At 37.9% G+C, this 18,332-nt stretch overlaps 1 protein-coding gene across 2 annotated transcripts in view; it reads left to right on the top strand.

Moving 5' to 3' along the window:
* DYM (dymeclin) overlaps window positions 1–18,332 on the top strand; it is a 347,109-nt gene that overhangs the window by 57,035 nt on the left and 271,742 nt on the right. For both annotated transcript variants that reach the window (XM_036246013.1, XM_036246014.1), the window contains exons 4-5: window positions 6,436–6,529; window positions 7,707–7,837. In XM_036246013.1, coding sequence (XP_036101906.1) covers window positions 6,436–6,529; window positions 7,707–7,837 — 225 coding nt within the window. The remainder of the gene's footprint in view (window positions 1–6,435; window positions 6,530–7,706; window positions 7,838–18,332) is intronic.

Here is an 18,332-nt window from a genome sequence, read left to right as displayed (position 1 = left end):
ACAGTAAGAGGGAGACTTTTTCCTCAAAGGTACTTTTAGGCAGTTAGGCTTGCTAGTGATTACCAAATAAATTTGTAGTTTAGTTTTATAAATTTGTAATTTTGGAAGTATTTCCTGATTTTTGGAAGAAGAACTGTATCCTAATTCAGCATTTTTGTGAGCGTGTATCTTTTTGTTTTCATGGGTATTTTATTTTTAATTCTTTATTTTTGAAAATTTTACACTCATCCAAAGGCAGATAGAATAATATAATGAGCTCCCACATACTTCTCTTTTAGTTTCAATCATTTTCAACTCATGGCCAATCTTGTTTCATTTGTATCTCACTCATTTATTGATGTACAACGTTAAGTACAGAAAAGTGCACAAACAAAAAACATCCTCATATAATTAATTTGACACAAATCTCAGACATTATACTATTTCATCCATAAATATTTTAGTATATCTCATAAGGATTTATTTTTAACATCATAAAATATTCACTGAGTGTTCATATTTCAAATTGTCTCTGTTTGAATCTAGAGCTAAATAAAGTTCTCGCATTATTATTGGTTCATATATCCTTACGATTCTTCTCATAGCTAGGTTCTTCCTGCATTTTTTCTCTCTTATTTTTCCTCTTTTAATTTATTAAAGAAAGTGGGTGGGGATATAAAATACAGCACAGGGAATATAGCCAATAATATTATAATAACTGTGTGTGGTGTCAGGTGGATGCTAGACTTATTGATGGGATCACTTTGTAAGTTATATAAATGTCTAACCACTATACTGTACACCTGAAACCAATATAATATTGAATGTCAGTTATAATTGAAAAATAAAAAGTAATTAAAAGAGAGTGAGTTGTAGAGTTTCCACAATGTCTATTTTGTTGATTGCATCCCCATGGATTGTTCATGTGTTTCTGTCCTCTGTGTTTTCTATATTGGCTATTGGATCTTGGGGTTCGTGAGTATTTTAGTGAGATAGTGGGAAAGGTTGTTTCAGGGCCTGGAAGCAAGTTCAACCTCTCATTCCAGATGGAAATCCTCTTTATAATGCCTTTATGTGAGTGTTACAGACTTTGCTTGAATTCCTGTAGAGATGGAGAATTCCTTCTTTACACAAATGCCCACTTTAGTTAATAGATTTCTACAAGTTCAAACTCTAGAGTCAAGTGAGTTATTGTGCTTAAGTACTATGGTTTTAGTTTCACAGATGAGGAATCTGAGGTGTGGGAGGTTAAGTAAGTTGCCAGGTGTCACAGCTAGTCACTGGTGGAGCTGCGATTTGAACCTGGTCAGATTCTGTAGTCTAGTTCCATTATGCTTTTCTACCTTCCTGTCAGATGTCCCTGTTCCTACTCTGGCTCCTGAAGCTCATTCAACTTCAACATTTGATTTTTACCAGTTAGGTTGGATCCTGTTAAATTCCATTGAGGTATTTTGGAATATTAGGCCTACCTTTGTGTATTGTTGTTACAACATCATTGAGTATACTACTTTTATTCATTTATTGCCCCATTTGCATCTTGCCCAGAAGAGTGCTATGGAAACTTAACTGTCTTAGAATGTCAGCTCTATTAAGACAGGGAGTTCTGTTTATAAGTATTCCCTTGTACCTGAAACAGTGCTGAGTATATATATAAGGAGCTCAATAAATACATGCCAAATGAATGAAAAAGATTCACAGAGCTTTTATTACATCAGTTTAGTAGTCTGGTTGTTCTTTCCAATAACACAGGTTTTTAATAGCTAACTATGAAGTCAAACAATTATAAAGTAATTCATTAATAAATTCATTAATCTTGTTTTTGAATAAAAACAAGATTGTGAAGTTGGAATTTTTAATTATATCAGCCTCAACTCTTTGTTTCAGTATTTTGCTTTGATTTACAATAGTTAGATAATATTAATTTACACAGAGATGCACTTGTAAACATTAACATTTTTTTAAAGAATAGTTCATTGATTTTTAGAGAGAAAGGAAGGGAGAGGGAGAGAGAAAGAAACATTGATGTGAGAGCTCATCATGGATTGGCTGCCTCCTGCATGCCCCTTACTGGGGATCCAGCCCACAACCTGGGCATGTGCCCTTGACCAGGAATCAAACCAGCAACCTCCCAGTGCACTGGATGATGCCCAACCAACTGAGCCACACCAGCCAGGGCTTAACTTTGTTTTTAAAAACAGTTTATTCTGAAATCTCAGGATATTCTTTCATTAAGCTAGACCCAAACTTGAGAGTAAGAAATTTTTGTTTCAAAGAGAAACTGTAACAATATCTAATATCTAATCATACACTTAGTCTTCAGTATGAAAGCTGAACCAAACCTGCCCTAATTTACAGTACATGTTGCACTTTGCTACTCAGAACAGAGGTTCTCCAACCAGCGGCAATGGACATTACTTGGGAGACTATTTGCAATACAGTCTCAGGTCACACTTCACATAGGTAGAATCAGAATTTAAATTTTAATAATAATGAACAAAATAGATCCAGAGACATGGAAGCATGGAACAGACTGATGAATCTCAGAGGGAAGGGGTGGGGGAGAGATTAACTAAAGAATTTATAAGCATATATATATAACCTGTGCATACAGACAATAGTGCAATGAAGGCACCTGGGTGGGGCTGGAACAGGGTGGAGGGGGTCACTGGAGGAAAAAAGGTGGGGGAACATCTGTAATACTTTCAACAATAAAGATAAAAAAACTTTAATAAGAATCCTTTGTGATTTAAATGCACATTGAATTTTGAAAAGCACTGTCAACTTTAGTAGGTGTAGGGTGGACCTGAAATTCTGCACTTCAAACAAGCTCCCAGGTGATGCTGTTGCCACTAGTCCATGAACCACATGTGGACCAGCAAGGTGCTACAACTTTTATCATAATGAGAAAGTTATACAGTTACATGTATTGGCTCTCAAGCTGTGACAAGAACACATACCCGGGAGATAGACCTGAGTTAACTCACCAGTTATTTGAGCACAAAGTAAATATGCCGTAATGGTGTATTTATTCTCATGTACATTTTTTAAAGTGTATATGTGCAAACCTGGATTAAAAAATTCTGGAGAACTACATCTTTTTATATCTTTGACACAGAAGTTCAGATATTATGCATAGAAATGTCAGCAAACGCATTATTCTTAGATCTATATAAAAATGAATTCTCCTGGCAGCACAAGCCAATGTGTATGTTTGCATTTCTGGTTTCCAAAACAGTTAAAAATGTATTTCAGAAGTGAAACAAATACCCAGAACTGGAATCTCACAGTTTGAAAACCATTGGTAAAGTGAAAAGACTGAGCATTTGTCACTAATATACTGTTGGCTTTAGGCCCAAATCATAGCCTTTCTGGACGACTTTTTCTTCCATCAGTAAAATTAAAGGTTCCGACTAAATGATCTTTTTCTTAAGTTGAATTCTTAACTTCTGTGCTTCTATACTTTGTTAGTCAGTGTAGATACACACACACACACACACATTAATATTAATATTTACATATATATATAAAATGAGATTCATTATAAGAAATTGGCTCATAAAACTATGAAGGCTGAGTAGTGCAATGATCTGTTGTCTGCACACTGGAGGACCCAGGAAAGTTAATGGTATACGATTCTAGTCCGAGTCCAAAGGCCTGAGAACAAGGAGAGCCAGTGTTGCAAGTTCCAGTCCAAGGACAGAAGAAGACCAATGTTTCAACTCAACAGTCAGGCAGAGAGAGAGAGAATTCAACCTTCTTCTGACTTTTTGTCTTTGGGCCCTCAATGGGGACCCCAATCTGCTCTACTCAGTTCACCAATTCAAATGCAGAGACACTCTCACTGGCACACCCAGAAATAATGTTTAACCAGATACCTGGGCAGCCTGTGGTCCAGTCAGGTTGACGCACACAATTAACCACAACTGCCCTGGCTGGTTTTGCTCAGTGGTTAAAGCCTCAGCCCGTGCGTGGAGCAATGAGTCATGTGTTCAATTCCGGTCAATGGCACATACCTTGGTTTTGGTTCATCCCCGGCCCTGGTTGGGGTCATGCGGTAGGCAACCAGTTGATGTGTCTTCTCTCACATCGATGTTTCTCTCTCTCTCTCCCTCCCACGCTGAAGATAAATAGAAAAATATCCTCAAGTGAGTATTAAAAAAAAAAAAAAATTAACTACAACTTATGTCTTGCTCTGCAGCCTGATAGAACTTATAGTTTCATGAACTCCAGTTCCTTGATTATAGGGGTTGGTATGGCATAGTGTAGAGCCAAGGATTTGAGCTAATAGATTAGGGTGTGTCCTTGAGCAAGTAACAAACTTCAGGTGAGGATCTGTAAAATGGAGGTTATATTGGGCCCAGCCAGTGTGACTCATTGGTTGAGCATCGACCCATGTACCAAGAGGTCCCCAGTTTGATTCCTGGTCAGAACACATGCCCAGGTTGTGGGCCCAATCCCCAGTGGGGGGCATGCAGGAGGCAGCCAATTGATGTTCTCTTTCATTGATGTTTCTCTCTCCCTCTCCCCTATTCTCTCTCTAAAATCAATAAAGAGCCCTGGTCAGTTTGGCTCAGCAGTTAGAGCGTCAGCCTGTGGACTGGAGAGTCCCGAGTTTGGTTCCCGCTAAGGGCACGTACCTTGGTTGCAGTTTGTCCCCAGCTCCGGTTGGGGTCGTATAGGTGGCAGCCACTAGATGTGTTTCTCACGTCGATGTTTCTCTCTCTCTTTTCCCCCCTCTCTTCCTCCTGATCTATCTGAAGATGAATGCAAAAATGTCCTCAGGTGAGGATTAAAAACAAAAACAAAAAATAAAGAAAAAGAAATTTTTTTTTTAATCCTCACCTGAGCACATTTTTCCATTTTTTGTTCAGATAGAGTGGGAGGGAGAGAGAGGAAGAGAGAGAAACATTGACGTGAAAGGGACACATTGAGTGTCTGCCTCCCGCACAACCCAACAGGGCCGGGGACAAACTGCAACCAAGGTACGTGCTCTTAGCGGGAACCAAACCCCGGTTTCTCTGGACCGCAGGCCGATGCTCTAACCGCTGAGCCAAACCGGCCAGGGCAAGAAAAAAAAATTTTTTTTTAAATGGAGGTAATATTGGTGCTTAGGCGATGCATAGTTTCGAGGATTAAAGTAGGTAATGCATGTAAAGCACTTAGTGTATATTACTCAATATATGTTACCTGTAGTTTCTTTTCCAGATGAGAAAACTGAGGTGGAGAAGTAAATAATTTGTCTGAGATTCAATATTCCATTATTATAGACTTGGATCTAGATGCTAGATCTTCCAATTCTCAATGCAGTCTTCTCTGAAGTAGGGAACATGCAGGAGGCAGCCGGTCTTGATGGCTTTGCTGAAATGTCCACCTTTTAAACTTGAAAAAAAAAATTTGCCTGGCCAGATAGCTCCCCACTGGCCACATTGCTTTCTTCCTTTTTTTCTTTTTTTCAAAATATGTTTTTATTTCTTTTTTAGAGAGAGAGGAAGGGAGAGAAAGATAGAAACATTGAGATCGGCTGCCTCCTGCATGCTCCCTACTGGGGATCGAGCCTGCAACCTGGGCATGTGCCCTGATGGGGAATCAAACTGGGACCTCTCAGTCCATGGGATAACACTTATTCCACAGAGCCACACCAGCTGAGCCACATTGCTTTCTTTTTTTTTTATCCTCATCCAAGGACATTTTTGCAATTATCTTCAGATAGAGTGCAAAGGAGAGAGGGAGGAAGAGAGGGAGAGAAACATTGATGTGAGAGAGACACATCGACTGGTTGCTACCCACATGACCCCAACTGGAGCTGGGGACAAACTGCAACCGAGGTACATGCCCTTAGTGGGAACCGATCCCTGGACTCTCTGGTCCACGGGCTGAACCAGCCACATTGCTTTCTTTATGTGTCATTTTTATTTTTTGTTAGAATGGTTTGTGATTGTCTGAACAGTTTTACCTTTACGTTATATTAAATTCTATATACTAGGGATATAGTTGATCAATTTTTAAGTTTTTTTTAACAGCTACTTTTCTAAAGAGAATGATGTGTGTTTGTGTGTATAAATTGTGTATGTATATTAAATATTACATCTTTTTGCCCTGGCCGGTTTGGCTCAGCAGTTGGAGCATCAGCCTGTGGACCAGAGTTTTGGGTTCGGTTCCTGCTAGGGAGGGGCATGTACCAAAAAAAAAAAATTACATCTTTTCTTTACAATTTTAGATTCTCAGATAAGATGGCTATTTTCTCCTACTGTTTCTATCACTTTCATTTTGTACATAATTTTTTGTTCAGAAAAAAATTATGACCAAGCAGCAATTTCTCTCCCTCCCTGCTTACTGACAATAAGGTTGATTCATGAGCAACTTCAGTTTGACAATTGGTTTTATAAATGTTATGATATACTCACTTTGATTTTAGTTCTTAATTTTAACCTTTTAAAATTTTTTTTTCTCTTGCAGTTGAAAACAATCCCCGAACAGGAAACCTTGGTGCATTAATTAAGGTCTTCCTTTCTAGAACCAAAGAACTAAAACTTTCAGCAGAATGTCAGAAGTAAGCTGGCTGATTAATCATATTCTTTTTATATTTAACAAGATGAGTATTTTTGGTAGAAATCGATTGTGGTCTTTTGAAAGCTGTTAAAGAAATTATTCTTATTATTAAGGGAAAAAGTAAAAGAGCTTTTAATTTGCTGTCCAAGTCATTGGGGTGAGATGATAAATTCTGGAATTTGATTTCAGCATTTTAGACAATCTTTAGAAATACATTCTTTAAGAATATTAATAGTGATATAATTATTACTAAAAAGATTATTCCCCATTATTACTTCTGGTCATATGACTTAGTTTGAGTATTATTTCATTCTACATCTATTTTCTTAATTTTTTCCATTAGATGAAAGGAGATTCAGATTAGATATTACAGTTTTATATTAGATACAATGGAAAGCTAACCTTTTATGTGCTTAAGTATTTTTTAACACCATTTTTTCTGGCTAGCTCTTAAAAGATTGTTCATTACCCAGCTTTCAGGCAAATAGTATTGAATCCAATTAAATTTTTTCTTTTGAGTTCACGGTTATTAATGCAAATAGCAAGTATTATATTGTGCTACTGGTGATACTCCTTAAAAATTTGGTGGTATATTTGCATATATTGTGTTTACAGTACTGTGTATTTTTAATTTTTTTTATCTTTCTTTTCTTTGAATTGCCTGTATATATGTATATATATATATATATATATATTTTTTTTTTAATCCTCACCTGAGGATATTTTTTACTTTTGTCTTCAGATAGAGTGCGGGGGGTGGGGGGCATCGATGTGAGAGAGACACGTTGACTGGCTGCCTTCCACACGACCCTGACCAGGGCTGGGGACCTGACCGCAACTGAGGTAGGTGCCCTTGACTGGAATCGAACCTGCGACTCTTTGATCTGCGGTCTGATGCTCTAACCACTGAGCCAAACCAGCCAGGGCAAGGAAAATATTTTTATTAAGTAAAAATGTAAAATACATAGAATGAAATATGAAGTAAAGTGTAATAGATTTATTTCACTGGTTTAGTGTCATAAATCATGAGCCTTGAAAAGCTATGGACATTGTTCTAATATTACAAACAGAATGGGAAAAATGATTGAGAAATCGTGAAGAAATCATTGACTAGAAATAAACTGATTATGCTCATGATAAATATTGATTCTTGTGTGATCTTGGTCTTTTCTTTCTAGTCACATCTTCATTTGGCAGACAAACAATGCTTTGTTTATTATTTGCTATTTGCTGAAAGTGTTCATTTGTGAGATGTCAGAGGAGGAATTACAACTTCATTTTACTTATGAAGAAAAGTCTGGCAGTTGCAGTAAGTATTGCCTTTGAAAATGTTTTGGTATCATGTGTAACATTAAGCACAAAATTTGAGGAATAAAATTGTAATTTTGAAAATTCTGTTTTCCTCTTATAATTTTTATTTTTAAATAATCTGACTCTGTCACTCTTTCTTCCCGTGTTAATTTTAAAGAACCAAGACTCTCATTGTGTTTTTCCTTTATTTTAGAATAAGGAATCCAGTAGGATTGAGACTTTTATTTATTTTGACTTCCATGCATATAGAAAATAAAAATAAAAATCACAAGTATTTCTTTCAGGAAACAGATGTCAGTTTAAATACCATTACTAGGGCAGTACATTATTAAGTGAGACAGCCAATCAGAATTATAGGTTTTATAAATATTAAAGGTTACTTTCATAGGATATAACAACAGTCTCTGAGTCTGGGTGTCTTTGGGACTACTTGATTAGGGACATTTTCAAGGACAGTTTTATGATGCTGATGTATGTCATCGTTTTCTGAAGATACAGGAAAAGGTTACTATTTTCTCCTGATACTGCTGAGATTTTCTTTTTTGCCAGTAGTTAGAAGGTCTGTAGTTTTCAAGATCAACTGCTTGTGTTTCATTTCTTAGCATTAAAACTAACAACCTGGAAAGTAAAAGGGGAGAAGGGGATTGTTAACAAATGAAATATGGGGAATGTACTGTTTTGCGTCTGCCCTTCACGCTATCTCCTGTCTTTCTGAAGGCAAAGGCAGTGTTGCTCTTGGATTTCCTGGGTTTATTTTTCAAAACACACCTTTGTCCTCATTAGGTGTTCTTGCCTACCTAGAGCTTTATACATTGATTTTGAGTTTTATGACATGAATGTTGAATTTCCTACTTTGATAATCGGCCTTCCAAATTTGTTAACTATGTACCTCTGTTTTAAAACTAAGCTAATCAAATTGTGTTTTGCATGTGTTAGTTTTCTTACTTCTAGGCTTTGTTTTTGTGGGACCAACAGTGCCAAAACATAGTTCACTTAAGGAGTTGCAAACCATTCCAGGAAGTTCTAGCAGCAAGAATGGAGTGAATGTTTATCCCGATAGGGTCTAAGCGGATAGCACCTGTAACTTACCATGTTGTTTTGCATTATGTAATAAAATTGTGCATATATTATACTTTCATTTAACACAATATCAATTATCTTAATATAAAGTTATTTTTCATTACTTACCAGTGAGTAAATTGATGCACTTGAGAGATACACTGTATTTGTTTTGGGGTCAAATGTCCTCCTGGAGTACCCTCTCTGAACCTGCATTCCCTACTCTGTAAGCATGGTTTTGTTGAACATCCTAGGTGGCCTAAGGTGGAGGCAATGTGAAAATGACACTTTTCTAACCATGGCCAGATTGTCAAGATGGTTGTCTCATTGAAAGACCCATTTGTAAGGTGTGATGATTGGAGATTCTGTCCGTGTACTGACAGATTGTCCTCTTTTATACAGTTAGCAATTCAGAGTTTTTACATGCTCTTTTAATTTTGTTCTTTTTATTTATAGTTGAGTTTCCTGTTGGTCCACCAGCTTAAGTCCAGTGAATATCTTTTCAAGATTAAAGACTTGCTGTTTTTGACATATGTAATTATTTTCATCTTAGCCTTACATGTTGTTAGTCTGTAACTTCTTTTTCTTATCACATAGTTTAAGTCTTTTTTATATTTTCTGCCAGTGTGTTTTTACAATTTATAAAAGTGTGATGCGCCCTGGCTGGTGTGGCTCAGTTGGTTGAGCGTCATCCCATGCACCAGAAGGTCGCCAGTTTGATTCCTTGTCAGGATACGCCCAGATTTTGGGTTCAGTCCCCAATCAGGGTGTGTGTAGTAAGCAGTTGATAGATGTTTCTCTCTCGAGTTGATGTTTCTCTCTCTCTCTTCTCTTCTCCATTCCTCTCTAAAATCAATAAAAATATTTAAAAAACAAAACAACAAATAAAATTGTGATGTAATTAAATGATTGCATAGATACTGTTGAATTGGAAAATATGGAACCTTACTATGCAATAGCTGAAAACACTCATTTATCAGCTAATAATATCTGAGTATCTGAATTAGGTGAGTGAAGGACTGTTTCGGATAGATAATATACAGGTTGAATTGACAGTAGCGAACTATTTGCAAACAATTGAGCAAAGTCAGCTGAAGCATTTTAGGATTGTTGAATGATTATGGCATACTGAATTTTGTTATTTATTCCAATTCCTTGTACTACTGATGTGATCAAATGGATATTGCTGGTGTATTCAGGGGAGCCATTTTTATTAGGGTAATGTGATTTTCAGTAAGCTCTCAGTATGTAGTAGAAATTTGAATGTTTTCTGATAGGCTATGTGTGATGTGGTGGTAGATTGTTTGCTAGAGACAATTTGTGTCATTATGTAAAGAAAGCTCTTTCCACTATTCCATGCCTTTGAGAATAGTTGGTGGGATCAAAGCCAGCCTTAGGCAAAACTAAAGTACCACAAAATTTTTCCGCTTTCCTTTTGCCTCCAATGTGAGTTTCCCTTTCCTCTCTCTTGGGATTATACCCCATTCTTGCCAAGGTAGTAACTGATCTTTATTTTACAGTTTGTATATCATAAATACAGGGTAGAGCAAAGTAGGTTTACAGTTGTTTGTATGGAAAATAATACAGTAATTAATAAATAATAATATAAGAATAAACTTTCACATACTCAGAACTGTAAATCTACTTTTAGCCCACCCTGTATAATATTTTAAGTCCTTAAGTGTCTAAATCTGTTATTGGTTTATGCAAACACTTATGGTGGCTTGTTTCCTTATGTATTTAATGATGTTGATTATGAACTTTTATATGTTTTGCCTGAATATGAGACCCCAAATAAGGGATCCAGGGACTGTACCACTAGAGGCCACTTCACCCTCCTTCAGCAGTTCTTGACTTAATGTGGCATCTCAGGTTCAGCTTCTCTTCCATGCCACCAGCTGAAGGCTTAGTCTACTAGTATTGGCTTGTATTGGCATTCATCTTCAGGCTCACCCTTCCCTTGGAGTTTGCTTACTGCTCAGTGTTTTACTCTGGATGTAAGCCACAGTTTGTTTGCTTGTAGTGGTTCTTTTTGGTTATGGTGCTGGGATCCTTGGAGATTTCCTTTATTTTCTGGAAGCCTGTCAATGCACTAAAAATTATATTTTAGCCAAGAACTTGTTGTTTTGTGCAGGGGGCCCTTTGGAGTAACTACTCCACTGTACTGCTGCCAGTAAAAGGCAAGTATAGCTTCTTTACAAATACTTTTTAATTTTTCAAATGAGGGAAGAAGCTTTTGGAGATGGAAGTGGAAAAATGGGGGGAAATAAGCTGAAAGGAAGAGGAGGCACTTGGATCAGGAGCACAGGGAGGAGAGGTTTACATTGTGAGAGTGTACTGCCTGTGCCCCCGAGTGGGCAGTTGTGTGGGTGCTGAGGAGAAGGTGGAGGCAGGTCATTTGCTGAGAGCTGGGGAGATCAGGGTATGTGGGTCTGAGGAGCGTAGTAACTAGTTAGCACAGTTTTGTGGAGAGAAGAGAGACTAGGGACTTGTCGAGTCCAGGGAAAAGGCTTGCTTAACTACATTTCCTTGGCATAAAATAGTTCCATATAAGTTTATTTTTAAAAATTATTTATTTTGTGGGACTTTCTCTCAAGCATGGTGAATTCAACATACCTGTTTATCTTTGCTTTCTCCTGAAACCCCAGTAAAATCAGTAAGGGACTTATAAAAAGTCATGAATTTACTTGGTTAAAGAGGAGGAAAAGGGGATATAATATTAATAACATTTTGCAAGTTGGAAAATTGAGTAATGGTGAAATTAACTGATCAGTGAAAGCTGAAAGCTAAGTGCCATCAGGGTTGGAGAACTCCAGGAAAAAGCCAGTTCTTGCCTTAGAACCCTGGAAAGGCTTAGGCGTTGGAAGTACCAGGCGTGTCCAAAGGCAGACAACTAAGAAGACTGATTGAAAGAAGCAGATGCCCAGATCCTCTGCTCTGCTATGCATAGTCATGAGACCACCCCTTCCCCAGTTTAATACTGTTCTGAGGGATTCCCTGAAGAGCACTCAGGCATGGGTGGGTGGGGGGCGGATTCTGAGAAACAGGCTTAAGCAAAAAGGATACAGACAGAAGAGTGAGATGTCTTGACTTGGCTTTTAAAATCCTGGCACCAGAGTTTTACTCACCCCACCTTCTTTCCCACCTGAAGATTGGTGGATATGCTCCTGGAGAAAATGAATGAAAAACAAGATTTATTGATAGTAGTTATCCTGACAGGTATGAGGTGATACCCCATTGTGGTTTTAATTTGCATTTCCTTGACAATTAGTGACATTGAGCATCTTTTCATATGTCTCATATGTCTATTGGCCTTCTCTATGTCCTCTTTGAAGAGGTGTCTACTCAGAAACTCAGAACACTAATTCAAAAGAATATATGCACCCCTGTGTTCATTGCAGCATTATTTACACTAGCCAAGCTATGGAAGCAACCCAAGTACCCATTAATAGACAAGTGGATAAAAAGCTGTGGTACATGTAATGGAATATTACTTGACCATAAAAAAGAATGAAATCTTACCATTTGTAACAACATAGATGGACCTAGAAGGTATTATGTTCAGTTAAATAAGACAATCAGAAAGACAGATACTATGTAATTTCACATATATGTGGACTCTAAAGAACAAAATAAACAAAAATGAATCAGATTAATAGACAGAGAGAGAACTGGTGGTTTGCCAGAGGGAAGGGAGTTTGCGGGACTGGGTGAAAGATGGGAGGGGGGCTGGAGGGATGGGTGAAAAGGTGAAGGGATTGAGAAGTACAAAGTGGTAGTTACAGAATAGTCATAGGGATGTGAAGTTCAGCATAGGAAATTTAGTCAATAATATTGTGGTAACTGTGTGTGTTGTCAGATGAGTTATTTGATTTAACAGGGTGATCACTTAGTAAGTTATATAATGTCCAATCAGTGACTTGTACAGCTGAAACTAATATAATATTGTATGTCAACTGTAAATGAAAAATAAAAATTATTAAAAACAAAAAAGAGACTTAGTTACTGACATTTGGCTGTCTCTCAATGAAATAGCTTGAAACACTCCAGCGGGACGTACCGTCTAAGAGGCTGTACCTATGTGTGCAGAGCTTCCATCAGCATTTGCCTCCATCTGGCAGGTAAATGCAGAGCCAAGGATCTCAAACAATTGAAAAAACTTCTAATTTGTGAGAGGTCAAAATAGAAAAAAGAAACTATATGAGATAGGAAATTGTGGAAGTTAAATAAAAAATCTGTAATCATTCTTCTCTAAAACAACCAATTTTCTTTCCATTCCCCTCTGGCTTAAAATGTTTTCTAAACTCTCTGGAGTTTCAAAGATCTCTGGTGTATTCATTTTACTGAATGCAAAGGAAATAAGTCTCCTTTGAAGTCAGCTTTGGGTTTCCTGGTGGCTGCAGGGTCTTACTGCTCTCTCTTCTTTGCTGGAGCTTGTCCAGGGGCCTGGGCAGGTTGTAGCTAAGAAGGTAAACTCAGCATTGTGTGGTGGGAGGGTAAGTGGTTTTATTTATTTTTGTCTTAATGTAAAACTTGACAGTTTAATTTTATTAGTTATAGGTAAGTAATGCAAAAAACAAAACAAACAAAAAACAACCGAATAGCTGAAAAAGGTGACTCAGAGAAAAAGAAAGCATGAATAGATTCCTTTAAAATATTTAATGTAAAAGACTTGTAATCTGTCTTTGCAGAAAAACAGATGTGCTTCTAGGAGCTCCTGAATTGTTCTTTGGTCATATAATAAGTGATCTCTCTCTTTTCTCTCCTTTTCTTTCTTTGATATTATCAGTGGAACAAAAGCAATTCAGCTTTATTAATAGGCACATTTTATAATGAAACCTGGTTAGAATGTATTATCCTTGAGGATAATTAGAAACATTTCTGTTCGACCACAATTATAGCAACCAGAATTATTGCAGATTTTGTTGCAATAGTGTGGGACACAGGCTTATAAATATTATAATGCATTAAAATGTAGATCAATATTATTTTTATTTATATTTATTTATTTTTACATATTTATGTAACAAATGCCATTGGAGGTGAATGAACATGTACAAATCTCTGCTTTCAATATACATATTCTAGAGAAATGGAGGAAGAGAAAAATAAACAAATATATGTCAAAAGGTGACAAAAGTTATGATGAAAATAAAGCAGAGTAAGGAAGCGGAGTATACAAAGTGAAAGTGTGATGATAGTATTGCTATTATAAATAAATGGCTATTTACTGGTAAGTTGATTTTTCATTTGATAATTTTATTCAATATTATTTTTAGAAAAGAGGAAATCCATTTGCTTTTTTTAAATTTATGATTAATATATAGAGGCATATTTGAATTTGCTAATTAGAAGTTAGCGCTGGCCTGGTTTGCTAAGTGGTTAGAGCATTGGCCCGTGGACCAAAGAATCGAAGGTTCAATTCCAGTCGAGGGCATGTAACTCGGTTGCAGTTCAATCCCTGGCCCTGGTTGGGGTTGTGCAGGAGGCAACCAATCGATATGTCTGTCTCACATTTATGTTTCTCTCTCTCTCTCCCCCTCCCTCTCTTTCTCTTTACCTCCCTCCCTCCCACTCTATCTGAAAATCAATGGAAAAATATCCTCAGGTGAGGATTAAAAAAAAATTTAAACATGATTTTAAATATAGAGTATTGATTCCAATATGGATTAGCTTCACAATGAAAACTGACAGTAAAATAGATTCTACCATGATTTTCAGAGTATATTTACAGTAAATATAATCTAGCTCTGTGTCTTTCATTTTAAGGAAGTCTTTTTTGCTCTAAAATTTTCAGGTACACTATTAACCTGTTTTTGGAGTATTGCTCTTTCTTTTTTATTTTATTTTATTTGTTTTCTTTATTATTATTATTATTTTTTTAATTTTATTTTTGTTACAGATTTTTTTTTTTAACCCCATTGACACCCTCCTACCCATCCCTCCCACCCCGTCCCCGGCTTTGTTGTCCATGTCCATTGATTATGCATACATGCATATAAGTTCTGTGGTTTATCTCTTCCCTCCCCACGCCACTCCCTTTTCTGAGTGTTGTCAGTCTGTACTCTACTTCCATGTCTACCCTATTCCTCAGACTGTTATGTTCGTTATATTCCACAAATAAGTGAGATCATGTGGTATTTGTCCTTTTCTGCTTGGCTTGTTTCGCTTAGGATAATACTTCCCAGGTCCCTCCATGTTGTCTCAAAGGATAAGAGATCTTTCTTACGGCTGCATAGTACTCCATTGTGTATATGTACCACAACTTTTTTATCCATTCGTCTCCTGATGGACACTTGGGCTGTTTTCAGATCTTAGCTACTATAAATAGTGCTGCTACGAACGGGGGTACGTATATTCTTTCTGATTGGTGTTTCAAGCTTCTTAGGGTATATTCCTAGAAGCGGGATCACTGGGTCAAATAGAAGTTCAATTTTTAATTTTTTGAGGTAACACCATATTGTTTTCCATAGTGGCTGCACCAGTCTGCATTCCCACCAGCAGTGTACTAGAGTCCCCTTTTCTCCACACCCTCGCCAACACTTGTTGTTTGATGATTTGTTGATGGTGGCCATTCTGACAGGTGTGAGATGATACCTCATAGTTGTTTTCATTTGCATCTCTCTGATGATTAGTGATGTTGAGCATTTCTTCATATGTCTCTTGGCAATTTTTTTTTTTTAATCTTTATTGTTGAATGTATTACAGATGTTCCTCATTTTTTTCCCCCATTGACCCCTTCCTCCCCACTCCCGCCTTTTCCCACACTGTTGTTTGTGTCCATTGGTTATGCATATAAGTTCTTTGGTTTATTTCTTCCCACCCCCCAACCCCCTTCTCTTTGAGATTTGTTCTTCTTAATCCCTTCACCTTTTTCACCCATTCCCCCAACCCCCCTCCCATCTGGCAACCAACAAAATGTTCTCTGTATTTGAGAATGTTTCTGTTCTGCCTGTTCATTTTGTTTGTAGATTCCATTGTCGATATATATGTATTCATTGCCATTTTGTTTGTTCATATATTTTATCTTTTTCTACAAAAAGACCTTTCATCATTTCATATAATAACGGTTTGGTGGTGATGAACTCCTTTAACTTTTTCTTGTCTGGGAAAATCTTTATATGGCCATCGATTCTAAACGACAGCTTTGCAGGATATAGTAATCTTGGTTGTAGGTTCTTGCTTTTCACCACTCTGAATATTTCTTGCCACTCCCTTCTGGCCTACAAAGTTTCTTTTGAGAAATCAGCTGACAGCCTAATGGGAACTCCCTTTAGGTAACTAACTGCTTTTCTCTTGCTGCTTTTAAGATTCTCTCTTTGTCTTGAACCTTTGCAATTTGATGATGATGTGTCTTGGCGTGGGCCTCTTGGGGTTCATGTTCTTTGGGACTCTCTGTTCTTCCTGGATTTGTATGTCTGTTTCCTTCACCAAGTTAGGGAAGTTTTCCGCCATTATTGTTTCAAATAGGTTTTCGATTTCTTGTTCTCCCTCTTCTCCTTCTGGCACCCCCAAGATGCGAATGTTGGCACGCTTGAAGTTGTCCCAGAGGCTCCTTACACTGTCCTCATTTTTTTGGATTCTTTTTTTGTGCTGTCCTGATTGGGTGTTTTTTGCTTCCTTATATTCCAAATCGATGGTTTGCTTCTTGGCTTTACCCACTCTACTATTGAATCTGTGTAAATTATTCTTTATTTCAGTTAGTGCCTCCTTCATTTCTGACTGTGCATCCCTCATTTCTGACTGGTCCTTTTTTATGCTCTTGAGGCCCTCACTAAGTTCGCTGAGGTTCTCACTAAGTTCATTGAGCATCCTTATAAGCAGTATTTTGAACTCAGCATCTGTTAGGTTGCTTATCTCCATTTTGCTTAGTTCTTTTCCTGGAGATTTTTTCTATTCTTTCATTTGGGACCTGTTCCTTTGTCTCCTCATTTTGGCTGCCTCCCTGTGTTTGTTTCTATGTATTACTTAATGAGAGGTATGGGGCTAGCTGAGACCAGATGCTGCTTGTTTGAAAGGATTTAGGAAAACCTGAAGCAGGATCCAAGACAAGCCAATCCTATGGTAAAGCAACTGGCAACAGCTTGGGTGGGCCTGAAAGTTGGGTGGGGCAGGGCCTCAGGGAATCACCAGGTCGGGGCAACCAATATGAGCCAGGTTGTTGGAGTCCCAGTTATGGGGGTTGTCTGCCATCCCAGGGAAGGGCTCACCAAAGGAACAAAGGCCTCTGACAGCACGTCTCTCCTGGAGAAAGCCCCTCTCCAGCTCTCCTTCCAATGCCAAACAGCTCAGTTCTTCCCTGTATGTCTCTGGCGCCCCTTGAGCTGCCTCCCCTCCAAGCTTAGAGGGAGAGAGTCCGAGTAAGTCTGTGTGCGGGCCCTTTTAGAGGAGCTGCCTGGGGCTCCAGCTACTTCAGCCTCCCTGAATCTCAGTGCCTGCTGGTTTTTCCAGCTAGAAGTTATGGGGACTTCTCTTCCTAGCACCAGAACCCTGAGTGGGGTGCCTGGTGTAGGACGGGAACCCCTCAATCCTCAGGTAGAACCTTCTTAGCCGAGGTATCCTCCTGATTTGTATCCTCCACATGTGGGTGTGGGACCAGCCCGTCCGCCTCCGCCCCTCCTACCAGTCTCGATGTGGCTGCTTCTTTAATTCTGTAGTTGTAGGACTTCCATTCAGCTTGGTTTCAGGCAGTTTTGAATGATGATTGTTCTGTGGTTTAGTTGTAACTTTGATGTGGTTGTGGGAGGACACGATACCACATTTACCTATGCCGCCATCTTGACTAGAGTCGTCTCTTGGCCATTTATATGTCCTGTTTGGAGAGATATCTGTCTATTCAGCTTCTCTGCCCATTTTTTTAAATTGGGTTCTTTGTCTTCCTTTTGTTGAGTTGTATGAGTACTCTCTACATTTTGGAAATGAACCCCTTCTCTGATGTGTCACTGGCACTTATGCTCTCCCATACAGTGGGTTGCCTTTCCATTTTGATGATTGTATCTTTTGCTGTGCAGAAACTTTTTAGTTTGATGTATTCCCATGTGTTCATTTTTTCCTTTACTTCTGTTGCCTTAAGTGATGTATCAGTGAAAATTCTGCTGTGTATGATGTCCGAAATTTTGTTGCCTTCATTTTCTTCTAGAATTTTTATGGATTCACAAATCACATTTAAGTCTTTTATCCATTTTGAATTTATTCTTGTGAATGGTGTAAGTTGATGGTCTAGTTTCATTTTTTTTTGCATGTAGGTGTCTAATTTTCCCAACACCATTTATTAAAGAGGCTGTCTTTACTTCATTTATGCTCTTGCTTTCTTTGTCAAATAATAATTGAACATAATGTCTTGGGTTCATTTCTGGGTTCTCTGTTCTATTCCACTGGTCTATATGCCTGTTCTTGTGCCAGTACCAGGCTGTTTTGATTACAGAGCTTTGTAG

Source organism: Molossus molossus, unplaced genomic scaffold, assembly GCF_014108415.1.
Source record: "Molossus molossus isolate mMolMol1 unplaced genomic scaffold, mMolMol1.p scaffold_m16_p_6, whole genome shotgun sequence".
NCBI lineage: Eukaryota > Metazoa > Chordata > Mammalia > Chiroptera > Molossidae > Molossus > Molossus molossus.
Note: the sequence above shows the minus strand (reverse complement) of the source record. Positions and strands in the feature narration are given on the sequence as shown.